The sequence below is a fragment of the Neltuma alba genome, unplaced genomic scaffold (assembly GCF_004799145.2).
Source record: "Neltuma alba isolate B1F8T4 unplaced genomic scaffold, ASM479914v2 tig00012967_pilon, whole genome shotgun sequence".
Lineage (NCBI taxonomy): Eukaryota > Viridiplantae > Streptophyta > Magnoliopsida > Fabales > Fabaceae > Neltuma > Neltuma alba.
This window is the reverse complement of record NW_021637326.1, coordinates 76,739-94,903: the sequence shown is the minus strand read 5'-3', so window position 1 is coordinate 94,903 and position 18,165 is coordinate 76,739. Positions and strand designations below refer to the sequence as shown.

Below are 18,165 nucleotides of genomic sequence, written 5' to 3'. Positions count from 1 at the left end.
TACACGATAAAACCTTATTTGGTAGGCACAAGAATGTGTTTTATTATTATATAGCAACTATTATTTGAAAATTAAAGTAATTATTATGCATATAAAAGATGATACCGAAAATGTTTAATATTTTTAATTATGTTTTACAATCTTATTATACTACCTTCGGTCCTAATTGTAAGAGCTAGTTGACTAATTTGAAGATATTAAGGAGTTAGTTATTTGTCCTAAATAGGTGTTGTCTTTCCTAGAATATCCTTTCTAATCAAGTGTATTGACTACAACTATCATTATTAGAAGGGCTATTTTGAAAAAAAATGTATAAATATGAGAGACAAAGTGGATTGGGGTCTTATATTTAGGACCAACACAAAAATCAAACGGGGTCTTATATTAAGAACCGGAGGTAGTATTACATATACAGCCTTTAGAGAGGGGGAATGTTTATTAATAATTTATTAGTTATAAATATGACCGAAGATAATAGTACAATAATTATATTTTTTTTGGTATTCTTAAATCACTTTGGGTTTAAAATTAATTTTTGTTGGGTTGGAAGTGTTAAAAAATTAAATTCTTTTCAATAAATTTGCTTTTTGAAATTTAAATTTATATTCTTTTTTGGGAAAATAACACATAAAGAAGCTTGAAAATGTGAAATGCCAATTTAAAAAGTTAAGGAAATGTAATTACAGAGAGGGAAGTTCTTCCCAAATTTAAAATTTAAAATTTAGTGAAATGACAAAAATACCCTTTGTCTTTCTTTTTTTTTTAAAAAAAAATCACATTCCCTCACCGGTGGGCGGCAACGGGCAACCACCGCTGGTGACTTGCCGCCAGCGGCCGACGACCGCCGACAGTCGCCGATGTGGTGGCTACTAGTGAAGTTTTTTTGTGACACTATTTTTTTTTTGGAATGGGATAATATTGGTTCAAAGTGACGGGGTGGGATTTGATTCCACAACCCCTTGGCCACTTGAGGATGACTCTTTTAATGCAAACAAAAATATAAGTTGATTCTTTTACTATGATTTCAGGCCATGACAAAAATTTACCTCAGAATAACAAGTCTTAATTGAGAAATAACAAGTTTAAATTTGATATTAACAAAACAACTTTTTCTTATACATAACAAGTAGTAGCATGTACATTAATTAAAAATGACCATAATTTATTTAAAAATGACACGTCTTTACTGGAAAATGACAAGTCTAAACTTGATATTAACAAAGCAACTTTTCCTTATACATAACAAGAAATAGCATGTACGTTAATTAAAAATGACCATAATTTATTTGAAAATGACACTTCTTTACTGGAAAATGACAACAATTAAGATGGATTGTTGTCATTTTCCAGTAAAGAAGTGTTATTTTCAAATAAATTATGGTCATTTTTAATTAACGTACATGCTATTTCTTGTTATGTATAAGGAAAAGTTGCTTTGTTAATATCAAGTTTAGACTTGTCATTTTCCAATAAAGACGTGTCATTTTTAATTAACGTACATGCTACTACTTGTTATATATAAGAAAAAGTTGCTTTGTTAACATCAAATTTAGATTATTTCTCAAGTAAGACTTGTCATCCTTAGGTAAATTATTGTTATAGGCTGGAGTCATAGTAAAAGAGTCAATTTATATTTTTATTTGCATTATAAGGTTAAGAAATTTTTGATAGCCCAATGACCATCTTCTTTTTTGTTGGTCCAAGTAGCTAAGGGGTTGTGGGATCAAATCCCACTCTCGTCACTTTGAACCAATATTATCCCATTCCAAAGAAAATAGTGTCACAAAAAAAATTCACCGACAGCCACCACACCGGCGGCACTGGTTGCCTGCTACAGGTGAGGGGCTGAGGTTTTAAAAAAAAAAAAAACAAAAGGTATTTTTGTTATTTTATTAAATTTCAAAATTCTAATTTGAGAAAGACTTCTTTCTGTAATTATATTTTCTCAGCTTCTTAAATTGGTATTTCATATTTTTAAACTTTTTTATGTGTTTTTTTTTTTATAAATTAAGACTGCTTACTATCCAAACTATCAGGTTATGGATAGATACTTATATTTCTATTTGTGAATTCGATCACATGGTGCCACCACGTACAACCATCTGTGAGGGGGGTTGGGGGAGGAGAGAGAGAATTGTTGACTTGTTGGTGCGCGTAATGCAAGGGAGCATGTGATGGGAGTCTTTGAGAGGGACATGCTACGTCTTTTCACCAAAAAGCAGACACTGAATTATTTATATATCCACATGTACGACTTGGGTCAAGTCATCGGTCTACTCTCTTTTTTTAATTTTTATTTTGGGGGAGAAAACGTGGTTTCTTTCAGGCAGATTTGGATTTTAGTGGTTGTGGTGTCATCTTGTGAGTTTTTTCTTATTAATGAAATACGGTATTTCTGCTGAAAAAGACAAAACCTGGTTTTCATGAGGCTATGCCTCTGACTGCATATGCCCAACGCAGGCAGGAGATATTTGAGTGTTTTTAAAAGTGTTTTTTAAAAATATTTTTTTTATAAATTGAGATAAATTTATTTATAAATTTATTTTGTATATCGTAAAAACACTTTTAAAACTAAAAACATCCGATAATAGAAAAGCATACTCGGGTTTGGTTAGGTGAGTGAACCCTTAAAAATTCTAGTGGCTTCACTCAAGAATTTTGAACACGTAAACTAGATTGAATTTTATTTATTCCTCTCTTGTTATTGAAGCCACGTCATTTAAGTTAAAAAACAAATAAAAATAAGAAAAAATAACAAATAAAAAAGCTGAAAAATATAATATTCTAAATAAGACACCTAACACTTCAAAATTTTAAGAGATGAAGTTGTGCCTAATCTAGTATTTTATAAATCTAGCTAAATAACTAAAATCCCTTATATCAAAAAAGTTTTTTAAAAAGTTCTGAAAAGATAATGACAAGTATTGAATAATAAATGATAAAAAATGTATTAGTTATGACAAGCTATTTATTAACAAGTTATAAACTGAAAATGATAAATGGCTAATGAGAAAAAATGTATGGATAATGACAATTTTGATAGCTTTTTTTTTTCATAGATGATATAAGTATATTTTAATCATTTAAGTATATTTGCAAAAAATCATATTAGGCATTACTTCTTTTTCTATCATTTCAAACTTTTAGGTAACTAAATTGGAAAATGATAATTTCATGGTTCCTTTTCTAAAATTTTTCTTGAAAATAACAATTCATCAGTAATTTTGTTTGGTTGGATTATATGCAATTTTTATACGAGTTTACTTGTGAATTAACACATTTATTATTTGTTTGCAAAAAAAAATGACACATTTAGTATTTGATTTGACTTATGTTATTTTAATTATGATTGTCCTGATTCTAATTAGTAGGGGTGCTCAATTGTCCCATTCCAGTCATTTTGAGACGGGATAAAATTGTTTCGAGACAGGACAGGACGTGGGACGGGAGTGTCCCGTCCCAATCCCATCCCAATATATTATTTTTATTTGTAGTTCTTATATATTTATTTTATTTATCATTGTAATAGTATTTTGGTAATGATATTTATCAATTATTATTTTTTAATTGTTTATAAGTTGTTTTTGTGTGGATTACATGATATTCTTTGTAGTGAATATCATTTTTGTGTGCTTTTTTAATTGTTTATTTTATTATTTTTGTGTGGTTTGTTTATTTTTTGTCTCTAATGATTACAAAAAATATTTTTCTTTGTCATTGTTTCATCATTTTTATATATTTTCCGCACATAGTTTTTATTATAACTTTTTACATTTCCCGTATTGTTAGTTTTCAAGTTAAAAAAATTTAAAAAAAAAAAAAAGAGATGGGACATCCTTCTCCCGTTCCAGTTGTGTCTTGTCCCAATTGGTGGGACAGGACGCTATGGGGACAGGATGAGACAAGAGACGGAAAAGCCGTCCTGTTTCAATTATCAGGACAGGACTGGGATGGGGTCATCTCCACCCGTCCTGTCCCATGAACACCCCTACCAATTAGATCACTAATTTGCTTGAATTGTTGTCTCAACAAAACCTTGAAAACTGTGATGTGAAGATTAATATTAAAATCATTAAAAATATTTAATGAATTAAAAAAATGTAATCTCAAGATCAATAAATATTAGAAGAATAATAACAAATCATCAAACGTAATTCAACATAATCCATGACTTATATACTACTATATAACATACTATATACTTCTGGTCCTAATTATAAGAGCCAGTTGACTAATTTGAAAAGATTAAGAAAATAAGTTTAGTTAGTTATTTATAATAAATAAGTATTGTCTTTCATAAAATATCCTTACTAATAAAGTTTATTGGTTAGAACTACTATTATTAGAGGGACTACCTTGGGGGAAAAAAGCATAAATATGAGAAACAAAATGGATTGGGGTTTTATAATTAGGACCAAAATAAAAGTCAAACAAGATCTTATATTAAAGACCGGAAGTAGTACATTTTTTATATTATATTGACATTAATTCTTGAAAAAATTTCATTAAAAAATAGTTGAATTTTAAAAATCCCAAAAAGCAGCCTGAATTTGAAAATTTTCAAATTAGTCATAATAACTAAATTAAAATTTAAAATGTTAGTAAATTTACAATGTTGTCCTTTTTTTTGGAAAAAAACTCAAGTCATCCTCATTGGCTGGCCAACCACTTGAGCTTCAATATTTTGTTGAAATCTTTTTAATATTCATAATATAATCAATAACTCTTATAATAAAATTCACATAATAACAATATTTACAACTTCATTAACACCCTTGACCACGTGTTTTTCATATTTTTAAATTGATATTTTTTTTAAAAAAATATTTGTAATATGGTTGTCAACTCTTACAACAACATTCACAACTTCATTAACATTATTAACCACTTTATATAATAATTTTTTAAACCTAGATAAATTAGTGAGTACATAACCTTATGGGATTTTTTAAACATTCATAACGTAATTGATAACTATTTTAACGAGACTCAACTTTATTAATACCATTTACCATGTGTTTCCCAGATTTTTAAACTAAATTTTTTTCCAATACTTGTAATGTGGTTGTCAACTCTTATAACAATAATCAGAATTTCGTTAATTAACATCATTAACCACTTTAAATTAATATTGTTAATTTAATACATATTTTAATTTAGTTAAATAAATGCATATTAAGTATATAATTTACAAATATTTAAAAAGCATTTTAGTTTTAAAATCTGAAAAAACACAAGATAAATAATGTTAATGGAATCGTGTATATGTTATAAAAGTTGTCAATTATGTTATGAATGTTGAAAAAATTTATAAAAAAAAAGGTGCCGGTCACTAGTTGGCCACTATAGCTCTAGCACTGGTTGCAGGTAGCTAACCAGTGGGTGAGGGTGACTTTGGATTTTTTTTTTTTAAAGAAAAGTGTGGAAGGCCGAATTGTAAAAGGAAAATGATAGATAAAGAAGCCTGAAATTAGCATATCCTAATTTGGGAAGCTAAGGGTTGAAAATGACAAAGAAAGAAGTTATTCCCCAATTAAAATTTTGAAATTCAAATAAAATGACAAAAATACCCCTTTATTTTCTTTTAAAAAAAAGTTTGACCCCTCGCTGGCAGCAAGCCCTTGCCTATGACTAGCCACTATTGTGGTGGCTACCGATAAAGTTTTTTTTGGTGACAGAATTTTTTTTTGGGGGCCATGTGAGGAATTATTTAAGGAAAGTGATGGGGGTGGAATTTGATCCCACTAACCCTTGGTCATTTGAGCAAAGAAAAAGGAAGGTGACAATTGAGTCACCAATGATTTGTTAACATTATAATGCAAAAAAACAAAAGTTGGCTCTTTGCTCGAGACAACAATTTATCTGAAAATAACAAGTTTTGATTTGAAAATGACAAGGTGTTTTTTCTTACTACAGGAAATAACATGTGTATTAATTAAAAATGATACAATTTATCTGGGAATGACATGTCTTGGTTGAGAAATGACAAGTTTAAACTTGAAATTAACAAAGTGTTTTTTTTTCTTATACATAACAAGAAATAACATGTGCATTCATTAAAATTGACAACAATTTATCTGAGAATAACAAGTCTAGACTTAGGATTAACAAGATGTTTTTGCCTAACGCATACATAATATGAAATAACATGTAAATTAACAAGAAGTTTTTCCCAATTGTAAATTCACCAAAATTTTAAAATTTTTAATTTAGTTAGATTTGAAAATTTTCAGGTTGAAGTCACCTTTTTAAGTTTTTGAAATTCAACATCATTTTTCTGGAATTTTACCTTGATTCTTTCTAATCAGAAGAAAAAAGGGTAGAACAAGAAGAGTACAACTGCTCATATACCAATTTGAATGTATGTTTTATTACGGAGCAGGGATCAATTGATGAAGGGAGAGGTTGTGGAGGGGTAGAAACAAAACAGTAATAGCTAGCCTTAAAATATTAATTACTTATATGGGTTTATTCTTGTTCAAACAGTGCCAGCAACATCAAACACCATCTAAATAGACAAGACTCCCATCTCACGGATTAAATCTTCAATATTGGTAAAAATTAAAAAGAAAAAAAACAAATAGTACTCATAAATATTTATGATATGATCAACTGATTATGATGATTCAACACATGGCCGTGATGGGCACCGCCTTTGCCACAGCCGAGTTTTTGGTGGCGGCAGTGTCGTTACCGCCGCCGCTACTGTTGCTAGTGCTGTTGGCAACTCCATTATCAGTACTATTATTGTTGCTTTCTCTAAGGTCCGCCGTCGTGGTCTTCTTCATCTCCGGCGCTTGCGGCATCATCAGAACAAAATCCTCAAAGCAATCCTCCAAGCTCCTTACTTTTTCCTCGGGATACAGTGTTCCAATCTCCTCATCGCCTGGTCCATCTGGCTTGAACATCTGACACCCCTTGATGAAGATGTCGTGTGTGAACGATGCCACAATGCTCCTTGGCTCAACGTTCTCTGCAATATATAAACTTTCAGGTTATATATTGACGATACACGCACACGCACACGCACAGAGAGAGATGAGAGAGTATGGAGGAGTAGAATAATGATATGATGATGGAGGGGCCGAACCAGCAGCAACAGCAAGGAGGTGATCCTCAGTGATGATGAGTCTGGGAATGGAGCGACCAACTTTGGTTTCCCACATGGAAGCAAGCTCGTTCATGTTGTAGTAATTGGTGGCTGGCTGGAAATGGAGGCTCTTATTCACAGTTCTTGCATCACTTGCAGCTTTCATTGTGAATTTCCCAATGTCACCTCCACCAACGAAGTAGGCTGCATACCATATTAGTTGGCATTTGTACTTGTGTGTGTATACTTGTTTTATTCACCTCGTAATTAATCCACAAGACAAGATACCATACCCTTATAATAGTGTCCATGTGTGTGGGACCCACGCTCCTTATTTTAAGGGGTGTTTGGCTAACTCAAAAAATGTTTTTAAAAAGTAATTTTTTATAAAACAAGACAAATTCTTTTATTTATTTATTTCATATATCGTAAAAACACTTTTAAAATTATAGTTTGGTTTCTATCCAAACACTTTTAAATCCTCGTAATAAAACCACTTTTCTGTACTTGTTGGTGTCGTGAGATCTATATTATCTAATAAATGCAATTGTAATTATGTATTTATAGATTTAAAATTTTTAACTGATGATTTGTGCACAACTTAAATATGATAGTTAAGATATAGTAATTATTATTTTCAATTTTATTCGCATTAAAATAATTTATAAAAATAAAAGTTAAAAAAATATCAACCATCTAAATCGATCAGATATGAACAATTCAGAGTTTCCTACTTGGCGCTCTTGTTGAGCCCCAAACCTAAACTGGTTTTGACCCAGTACCCCTCCAAGGTAGTGGTATTGCAATTAATGTTCAACAAATATATGTACGTGTATGTATTATGATATTGAAAATGAAAGCTACCTTTGATGGTGCCATCACCGTAGATATGCAACTGATCCAAGGGTGGGGGGCTCCTGGAAGGGTGGCAGTTGTCATAGTAAGGCCAGGAGGCAATGGAGTTGCAGCAGATGTAAGTGTAGGGTACCCCAGCCTTCTCCACCTTGCGTCTCACCAGCCGCTTTTGTTTGTACATCCCTAAACCCGGCTCCACCGGGTCTGCTCGATCCACGTCGTGCCCGAATTCGGATGGCATGAACCTCTGTGCCACGTGTACAAAAATGTCATGTTTGTTACTATATACTACGGCATGCAATTAATGCGTTGAGTCATCTTCATTGACTGCCCCAGAGCCTCCCTCCCACTTCTCCGCTTTCCAATCACAAAATATCCATATTAAATTTTTATTTTAATTTATGTCACGTGTGATTCTTGCGAATAGCCCCCAGAAAAAAAAAAATCATTTTGAATTTTGTGCTCATATTTTGAGTTTCTTTTGAATACTTGTTCTTGGAGAAATTTTGTTCATGTGAAATAAAAATAAGGACTTCAGACTAATTTTTTTTAGGTGAAATAAAGATATTTTCAATTCATATGGAATTTAAGACTAATTTTTTTTTAGATCTGAAACGGTTAAAGAATAATCTTCTCAATAAATATGCTTTCTAATATTTGAATTTGTGTTTTTCTTCTGATAAGAGTAAGAACACTACCATTTCAACCAATCAGTTGTTGGTGGTAGTTAAATTCCTTTTTCAATGCCTTCTTAATTTTAATGAAGGAGGACGACATTGAAAAGTCATTAATCTACATGTTAGGGATACTATTAGCTGCCCCTCTCGAAAAACTGTGAAAGTAGTCATCTTTGTCCTGTAATTAGAAGTACTTCCTTTGGCTAATAAGGCGTTTTTAATTAGTTCTCACATGTCAAAAAGTGAAAGTTAAAGCATTACATTTGTTCTAAATTGATAATTTTTTCCAAACTTATCCCTATAACTTAAATGACAGAGATAGAAAAACAAGGTGTTCAATGAGCTTATGAAGCACTAAACTTTAATTAATAACAAGGATAACATGGAAAAGTAACAATTAATGAGTTAGGTGATGACTTATACTCATTTATTCTATTTATAAGATATTTTTAGCGAATTTTATATAAATAAAGAAAAACCTTAAAATATATTAATTTTATATTAAAATATAATAATTTTTTAAATTTATCTCTATTTAATAAATACATCTTTTAAAAGAAAGTAATTATTTACACTATAACAAATAAAAAACAAAATAGTATATTTACTGTAAAAATTTAATGAAATGACTTATAAATAAGACAAAAAAATCTCTTTGCCTTATAAATAAGATCAGAAAGTATTTTTCTGGTTTTCTGATCCTATTTATAAGGCATTTCTAGTATGTTTTGTATAAATTAAGAAAAACCTTAACCTATAATAACTCTTCTTTAAAATATAACCCTATTTAATATATATATCTAACAAAAAATATATATTGATGAAATGATTTATAAATAAAACTTCTCCTCCTATTTTATAAACAGTACAAGAGTAGTGCTACTTCTAGAAAATGTCCTATAATAACTACAAGAAGGAGTACAATGCACGTGACTCAATATCGACTTCGCCTGTGGAAGTTTTATAATTAATGCTGTCTCTGACGTTGAAAATTAATTTCAAAGCCAAGTGAAACGCAATTTTGTACGAATATTATGAGATAGACTGATACAGATGAAAGATTTTTCAAAGAAAAAAGTGATGATGACATTGCTTTAAATTAGGGGAGGGAAATATGACAAAAAAGAAAATTAAGGGATGCAAATTTAATTAATTTAAGACAAATTTAGAAAATAACTAAATGTATTTAATTAGTGAGGGAATAAATGGATTTTTTTTTGTAATTCTTCAAGGGAATTAAATTATATGACATGTTTAATCAGAAATATATCAAAGCAAAATGCATGGAAATAATGACGTGGATTAATTTTTCTTTTTGCCAGAAGGATTAATTTTGTTACATCAAAGGACTGAGTAATAATTATTAAAAGAAAATCAATATAATAAGCACACCTTATGACTATTTACTTAAAATTTTCCTGCCAGCTTAATTAAAAATTGGAGTCCTAACTTTTCTGACCAAATCTTGCAATGATATATTTTATACTCTAAGAGAGAAAAGGAGAAAGAATTGCATATAAGTCAAAATTAAGGCCACAGTGACAACTAATTACCTTTATCTAACCTTCCAACTTGCTAAAGCTCCTGTATCAGGCTGTTTGGTGGCTATACACTATACATGGCCATAAAAGTCCTATACGTCTCACTAACTAGGACAAGACAATTAATGCAAAATTCGACTAAAATTAGAATGATGTGCTGTTGAAATTAAACTATTAAGGTGTTTGGGTTGCAACCAAACCATAGTTTTCAAAGTGATTTTACGGTAAGCAAATATATAGAGGAGTTTGTTCGATTTACGAAAAAATACTTTTTAAAAATACTTTGGGTGTTTCCAAACACCCCCTGTGACTTAGAGTTATCTTTTTTTCCTAATTAAAGAGGCAGACCCTAACAATATGAGATTGTAAACACAATCAAACTTGTGAGCTCTCATTTATAGAAGAGTATTCACATATGGCATGAGGCTGCAAAGGTCTTTCGTTAATATGACTACTAGAGTTAGTTCTGTATTTTCGCAGAGCCTAAGATAAATCATACTGTTCATAATTTAATTATGAATAGTTATCAACAATGTGAATTCCCACTTGTAGCTTTAGATAGTGAGGGTCTAGGTAATTAAGAAAGAGGAAATTAATTAAGATGGAACTAACCTTGATGGTTTTGACAGACTTCATGGCTTCCACCAAGACGAGCTGGTCCAGCAAGTTTCCGGCTCCCACAGCTGATATCACAATGTTTATCTCATAATCTCTTAGAATCTTCTCTATTAATTCCTGCTCATTTATCGCCCCCTGCGCGCGCACACATATAAACGCGTAAATCAAGCAAAGATTATTAGCCTTCAGTACGTAGCTACCAAACAAAGATATATTTCGAAAAAATAATTAATCTCTGGTGGTCTGCAACGTTATTTATTATTATGTTTGTGTACTTGTTTTTGGTACACATTATGTTTGTGTGCTTACATAAATGACCATGGCGCCTTTCTCTTGAAGGCCCTTCACAACGGCAGACTTGGTCTGGCTCATGGGTCCAGGCCGGACGAGGAAATAGGTGGCGTAACCCGCAGCAAGGCTCGCCTCCGCCACGAACTGACCGATGAAACCGGTGGCACCGACGATGAGCACCCGGTCCTTCTTAGCAACGGCGGGGACGACGGCAGGCGACACAGTCATGATGATTATTGATGACAAGGAAAAGAAGAAGAAGAAGAAGAAAGCTCGGTTTAGGAGTACTGTGATGAACTTACTGCTTGGGAAATGAAAGAAAGAAAAGTCAAATGATAAGGTCTCAGTAGCCCCACACACACAAACACAGGGTAAGAAACACCGAATAATAAAAACAAAATAATAATAACGAAGAAGGAGGAGGAGTGAGTGGGTAGTGCATGAGAATGTGAGGTGATACGTGTGGGATTATATAGGGAAGACACACTAGAAATGGACATTAAGGGAAACAGAGGGGAAGAAGGAAATAAGGTTGTTTAGAGTGCTGTGTTGGTGGAAACGTCAGATTGCAGCTACCTTTCAACGAGGAAGATGCGAAGTTAAGATGATGATGAAGATCACAGGATTAATTATTTGATGAAATGGCTAATGAGGGGAGGGGGGTTGGATAGGAGAAACCTCTGTGAATGTTCTTTAGTTTCGTAATTTTGAAGTTTAGTTTGGGAATGTCGTTATAAGCATGTTTGACCGATAGATAGAACCTCGTGTGTCTCTGAAAAGGCAGGTAAATTGTCTTATCCCCCCCCCCCCGCCTCTCTGTTTCTTTTCTTTCTTTTTTGTTGATCTTGTTTCTTTTTTTTGAAGTGTCATTACTTCAGTAATCAGTACGGTGTAGGTAGAATTATGTTCACAGTTGTGATTTTATTATATTAAATGCATAATTAATCCCAATTATTTACACTCTTTTTCAATTAAATGAGTTGTTTATTAATATATTTTTACTCCCCACTCTCATCCTATATGTTATTCTCTCCTTCTCTTATTATAAGATCTAATTTTTTGAATGAATTTGTTCTTTTTATAAGATACTCTTAAGATCCTCTTTAAATTGGTCTAAGCATTTAATGCATTATTAATTATATTATCCCTATTTTAATGTATTTTAATACGCACTCTTTTTTTATTTATCTCACTATTACTCTCTCACATTTCCCTATTTATATATAGGGGTATATTTGAAGCAAATTATATTTACTACATATTAATTGCTTTTAATTAGTTTTAACTGTTTTTTTAAATTATGTAATTTAATTAAAAAGATCTCATAACGAGAGACGGAGGGAGTATTACTGTAAGTTACCGTTTTCCGAATACGATCCATCTTTGCTATAAGCTATGGCCCTTGTTCGAAAATTTATTTTATTTATTTTCATTTTACTTCCAATTAAATTATATATATTTTTATCTGGTTTTCTTACTCAAATTTTCCTAACTTGTTAACCCATTTCCTCTCTCAGTTACTCACCCTCTCCATAAATAAATATATTTTAAAAATACATTTATTAAATTTTAATTAATTTTAACCCATTTTTTCTTTACATAATTAATTATTTATAATTTATAAATAAAATCGAAAGAGAACATTTATTAAAATTTTCACACACTTTTAAGTGTTTGGTTTTATTGGTGGACGGTGGCTTCTCCAACAATGTGAATGCATTCATAAGATGTTTGTTTTTGCTAATAATTACACATTAATAAGGACATATTAGAATATGAAAATTTCTAGTTAATTATGAAAAATATGGCTCGTCATAGACTTTATACAATGAGTAAGAAATCAGAGGATGAATGTATTTATGTAAATTGAATTTAGCATATTACTCTGTCTCGATCATACTACCATATTTCATATTATAGTTTTAATATTTTGCAATATTGATTTATTTTAAAAAAATCACTGCAATAAATAGTAACAAATGATTTAATTCTATTTTGATGTTATATCAATAAATATTGAAGGAAGGATGATAAATGATTTTCATTTGATATAAAAGAAGATTGAATTCTCTAAATGCATATAAGGAAAAAACAAGAATAATATCAATCAAATTAAATTTCGTGTATCTGATTCATTTATTTCTTTACTTCAATTTTTTTAAAATTATATGTTAGGTAATTGTCTGATAGAAAAATTACAAATAAAGACCCTAAAAAATATAAAATTACAATTTGAGTTTTTGGATTCGAAAAATTAATGCCAGAACCGGATCTTAAAAGACTAAATTATCTTCCTATTTGAATTTATTATTTTTAACTGTAAATTTGTTATTTATAATACCTAACTTGTAATTCTGAATATTGTACTTGTTATTTTCAATAGTTTATTTGTTTATTTCAAACGTGAGGGTAATTTAGTCTTTTATACGATATTTGCCCATTTATATTTAAGACTTGGTTCTTGATAACAATTTTTTCAATTCAAGAACTTACATTGCAATTTTATATATTTATATATATTTTTAGATATGTAATTACAAAAACTTTAATTTATTTCGAAACTAGCGTCTAACAAACGATTGAATTCCCCTACCAACATATAATATGATAATCACGCATCCAAAATCAAAGGAATACGAGACAAATAGAAGTTGGGGAAGTTGGCGCAAAAAAGGCGCCAGTTGGGGGAAGTAAAAGAATTCTATACTCCTCCTCTGGTTCTAAGACAGAAAGATGATATTTTTTGTTCTATTTATAAGGTACTGAAATTTTTTTTTTATATAGATGTAATTTTACTCTTCATTTATTATTATATTGAATTTGTTTACATAAAATACAATGTATATTAAATAAGGATAAAGTTAAAAAGTTGTTAAATTTTAAATGAAAGTTAATAAAATTTAATGTTTTTCTTGATTTGTATCATATATATTGGAAGTGACTTATAAATAGGACCAGAAGAGTACTTTCCGTAATAGTTGTAAAAAAAAATTTCTTATGTTATCATTTGATTTTTTTTTACCTGACCTGAATCATTTGATTTATTTTCCTTAAATCAATTTTTTTAACAATTTATAGTGGGAAAGTAATTTGAAACATAGAGATGGGGTTGAAGAACATCTTTGAGATATTTTCTATCTCATTTATGAATCACTCCCAAAATGGTTCACCAAAATTTAAAAAACTTTAAAGTTTAAACCTCATTAATCATATGTTAAAATTAAACAATTTTTTTATTTAATATATATACTTTTAAAAAAATAACAATCCACTCAATAATAAATAAAACATAAAATAGTACATCATGATGAATAAATTTTATCTGCTTTACAAATAAAACTAAAGAGTGTTTTAGTACGAAAAAAAAATCACTACCCAACTAGATAAAAAGTAGTTGACGGTCGTCAGAGTTCCGGCATCAATTACTAGTGGGTTGGCCATTGAAGCTCTAGCACTGATCGCTGGCAATTGTGAATGGGCTATAAATAAAATATTATAAGTAGGACCATGTTGGCAGTTGTGAATGAGCTATAAAAAACTGTTTAGTTACGGGTGAACTGTGAAAACCGACGAGTGTTGTTAATTGTGAGAACATTATATGTAGACACATGTAAAACCTCAGAAAAACGAGGCAAATTGAAAGAATCGTCTCAGACGTAGAAGAAGGAAGAAGAACACATATTCACCAGACAAAAGGGTTAAAAACAACAATAAAAATTCGTTGATGTTGAAGATTAATTAATTAATTGGTTATCAGAAAAACGAAGAACCAATGAATAGGACATTTGCAATTAATTAATACTTAGCGTATGTTCTCCTTTGATCCTATTTATAAGTAATTTCTAGTATGTTTCACACAGACTAAGGAAAATCTTAAACTTCATTAACTCTCATTTAAAATTCAACAATTTTTCAACTTTATTTTTATTTAATATACATTATACCCCATCTAAATAAAGTTAATATAATAATAAATAAAGGATAAAATTGTATATCTATATAAAAAATTTCTCTCAATATCCTATAAATAGAACCAAAATTTATCTTCTCTTTTTGTCCTATAAATAGGACCTGAGGAGTAATTCAGTAGCCATCAATGTTGAATAATGTTGATCAGACCATTGTCTCACGCACAGCACAGTACGAAGTAGTAGATAGTTACTTCATTGAAAACATGATTGTTAGACAAATATATAGTTGGTGTTGAAAAATATATTTACTATTTTTTTGAGCTCATCAATATAATGTGCTGAAACATCCTGCATTAATAATTGTATGATGCTTGTTGGAAAAATTAAAAAACTATTTGTATGATACTAATCCCAACATTGCTCGTAAATATTTGCTTAGTTTGATTAGTTTAGTGTTAGTTTAGTGTTTTTAGAGCAATCAACTTAGTCGTTTTATTGCGCTGCTTCCATGTCTTTCTATCATTCTGATATGTTCATATTTTGAAATACTTACTCTCATCTTAAGGTTATAAAATTATTTTATTTAAAAAAATTAAACTAATTGACGGTTTGCCTATTATTAATGGCACTACTCATGCTAAATCATTATCTTGAGCGAGTTTTCTAAGCCGTTTGATTCAATTGACACTTTTAACATTTTTCGAGTTTTGTTTAAATATGATGTTATGTGTTTGACTTTCTATATGTATAATGGGCACATGAGCTCCTTTCACTTAGTCAATAAACTTTCAGCATTTTTACAAGTAACATGTTTAATGATGGGGTTAGAGCCTTGGGTTAGGGGTGCAATATTTAAAAGTTAATAATTTTAAGGGTTGGTATGATTATCCATCCATATAGTTTTATCGATTTTTAGTTTTGATCCTTGTAATTTTATACTGTTAGTTTTAGTCCCTGTGATTTCATAATTTTTTGGTATGAGTCTTATGACACCAGGCAGTGTCATTACTAATTTTAAGAGAAGATAAATTAATGCATAAAAAATAGTATGTTTTTCTAGTTTCAACTAATTTTCTGGATAATTATTGATTCCATTCAAATGCCGTGTCTTCCAATTTTATATTCGTTGCTAATTTCAATGTTTTTTGCACGTCACATTTTGCCCATATTAGTTAATTCTTTTTTTTTTTTACCAACTCTTTTTCTTCTTCTTTAAGAAGGGAATGGTTATAGAAATAACAAAGTAAATAATGAATTTTAATAAAAGTAATAATAGTACCCCTGTTGTAATTAACAAAAATTAATTTATGGAGATCAAAAATTTTTTTTCCAGAATTTGTTAAGTTCGTTATTATTAAAAAAAAAAGGGTGTTGATTTCTTGCATATTTTAATTATTTGCATAGAAAATTATTTGCTTATGATAAGCTCCTCAATATATGCAATTACTAAGGAGAATTAAAGAAAATTTTTTATAAATTTAGGAGACAACTAGGATTTTTATATGAGGACTGAAACATTTCACCTCCCTCTTACATTTTTTGGCCAAACGAGTCCCCCTCTAACATTTATATTTAGGGTCAAAAACACCACTGGCTACAGTGAATTTAAATGTTGGGATAGGGTTATTTGGGCTTTGAGTTCAAAATTTTTGGATAAATTAGAATAAATTCTCTGTCGAGAAATTAATTGTGAAATGATTTCTATACAACTTGACATATATGCACAATTCCATTCACAAAACATGATACTATTTTTTTGTTCTTAATATAAACACTAATTTATTAATTTGAATAGATTAAAAAAATAATTAATTATTCACAAAAGATAATACTACTTTATACGGATTTTCCACACAAAAAAACTAGGTGGTGGCAAATGAATTTTGAAGGGAGAAAAAAAGCTCACCAACATAGTTAGTTATACTATCCCTGTTTCTTATTATAAAAATTTATTAACTAATTCACATATACTAATAAAAATAATTTAAATATTAAATATGTCAAGAAATTTAAGTTATTTTACTGTTATTTTTATTAATTACATTAAATTCTAATATTATATTACTTTTTATTTTTTTTTACTATTTTTATTAAATATGGGTATATATAAAAGGGAAAATCCCAAATAAAGCTCTTGGAATATAGGGAATTCTAGATTGGGTTCTGGAATTGTGTAAATGACAGAAAAGGTCAATGACCCAATCTGTCATTTGTAAAATCAAGAGGAATTGACAATTTTACTCTCATTGTATTCATCCACTACAATGGTTTAAGGAATCACTATAAGGGTTTAGGCGTTACTTAGATTCGTGAAGAGAATAACTACTCACTTTTTCATAGTAAGGTGCCTTGTTATTAACTACAACTAATCATGTAATCATTATAACAGTGTAAATGTTACCTAGATTAGTGTAGAGAATAACTATTCACTTTTTCGTAGTCAGGTGCCTTGTTATTAACTACAACTAATCATGTAATCACTAGAGCAGTGTAAGTGTTATCTAGATTCGTGTAGAGAATAACTATTCACTTTTTCGTAGTCAGGTATCTTATTATTAACTACAACTAATCATGTAATCACTCAAACAGTATAAGTGTTACCTAAATTTGTTTAGAGAATAACTACTCACTTTTACTTAACCAGAGCAAAATTGTCAATTCTTCTTGATTTTACCAATGACAGATTGGGTTATTGAACATTTCTGTCATTTGCACAATTACAAGACCCAATCAGAAATTTCCTATATTTCAAGGATTTTTTTGAGATTTTCCCTATATAAAAAATAATTTAATATTTTAGACCAAAATTTTTTTCTACAATGGCGGTATAACAAGGACAACGGGTGGTTAGAAGTCGGTCTTGTGAATGGCCGAAGAATTCGGTCTCCTCAATTTCTCACATCTCTTTTCTGTTTCCAAGAATTAAATAAGAATAAAATTAAAAAAAGAGTAAAATATATTAACTATCTTTCAATTATACCTTAATTACACGAACCTCTTCTCTATTTTGAAAATATACATTTTAGTCCAATATGTTAACACCATTAAAAATATTCTTAAAAGATTCTAAAAACATAATTTTTAATTAAAATTTATATTAAAATAAATTTTATTTACTATTTTACCCCATTCTAATCAATCCCCAAAATTTATATTAAACTATATTTTATTTTATTTTTCCT

At 29.7% G+C, this 18,165-nt stretch overlaps 1 protein-coding gene across 1 annotated transcript; it reads right to left on the bottom strand.

Annotated features, from left to right (window-relative positions):
• Positions 1-6,346: 6,346 nt before the first annotated feature.
• On the bottom strand, positions 6,347-11,492 carry LOC114733127 (leucoanthocyanidin reductase). The gene is made up of 5 exons (XM_028920531.1): positions 11,091-11,492; positions 10,776-10,916; positions 7,955-8,192; positions 7,091-7,294; positions 6,347-6,973 (listed from the first exon to the last, which is right to left on the bottom strand). Exons 1-5 carry the CDS (start codon positions 11,298-11,300, stop codon positions 6,627-6,629), a joined length of 1,140 nt encoding a protein of 379 aa, XP_028776364.1. The 5' UTR covers positions 11,301-11,492; the 3' UTR covers positions 6,347-6,626.
• Positions 11,493-18,165: the final 6,673 nt, after the last annotated feature.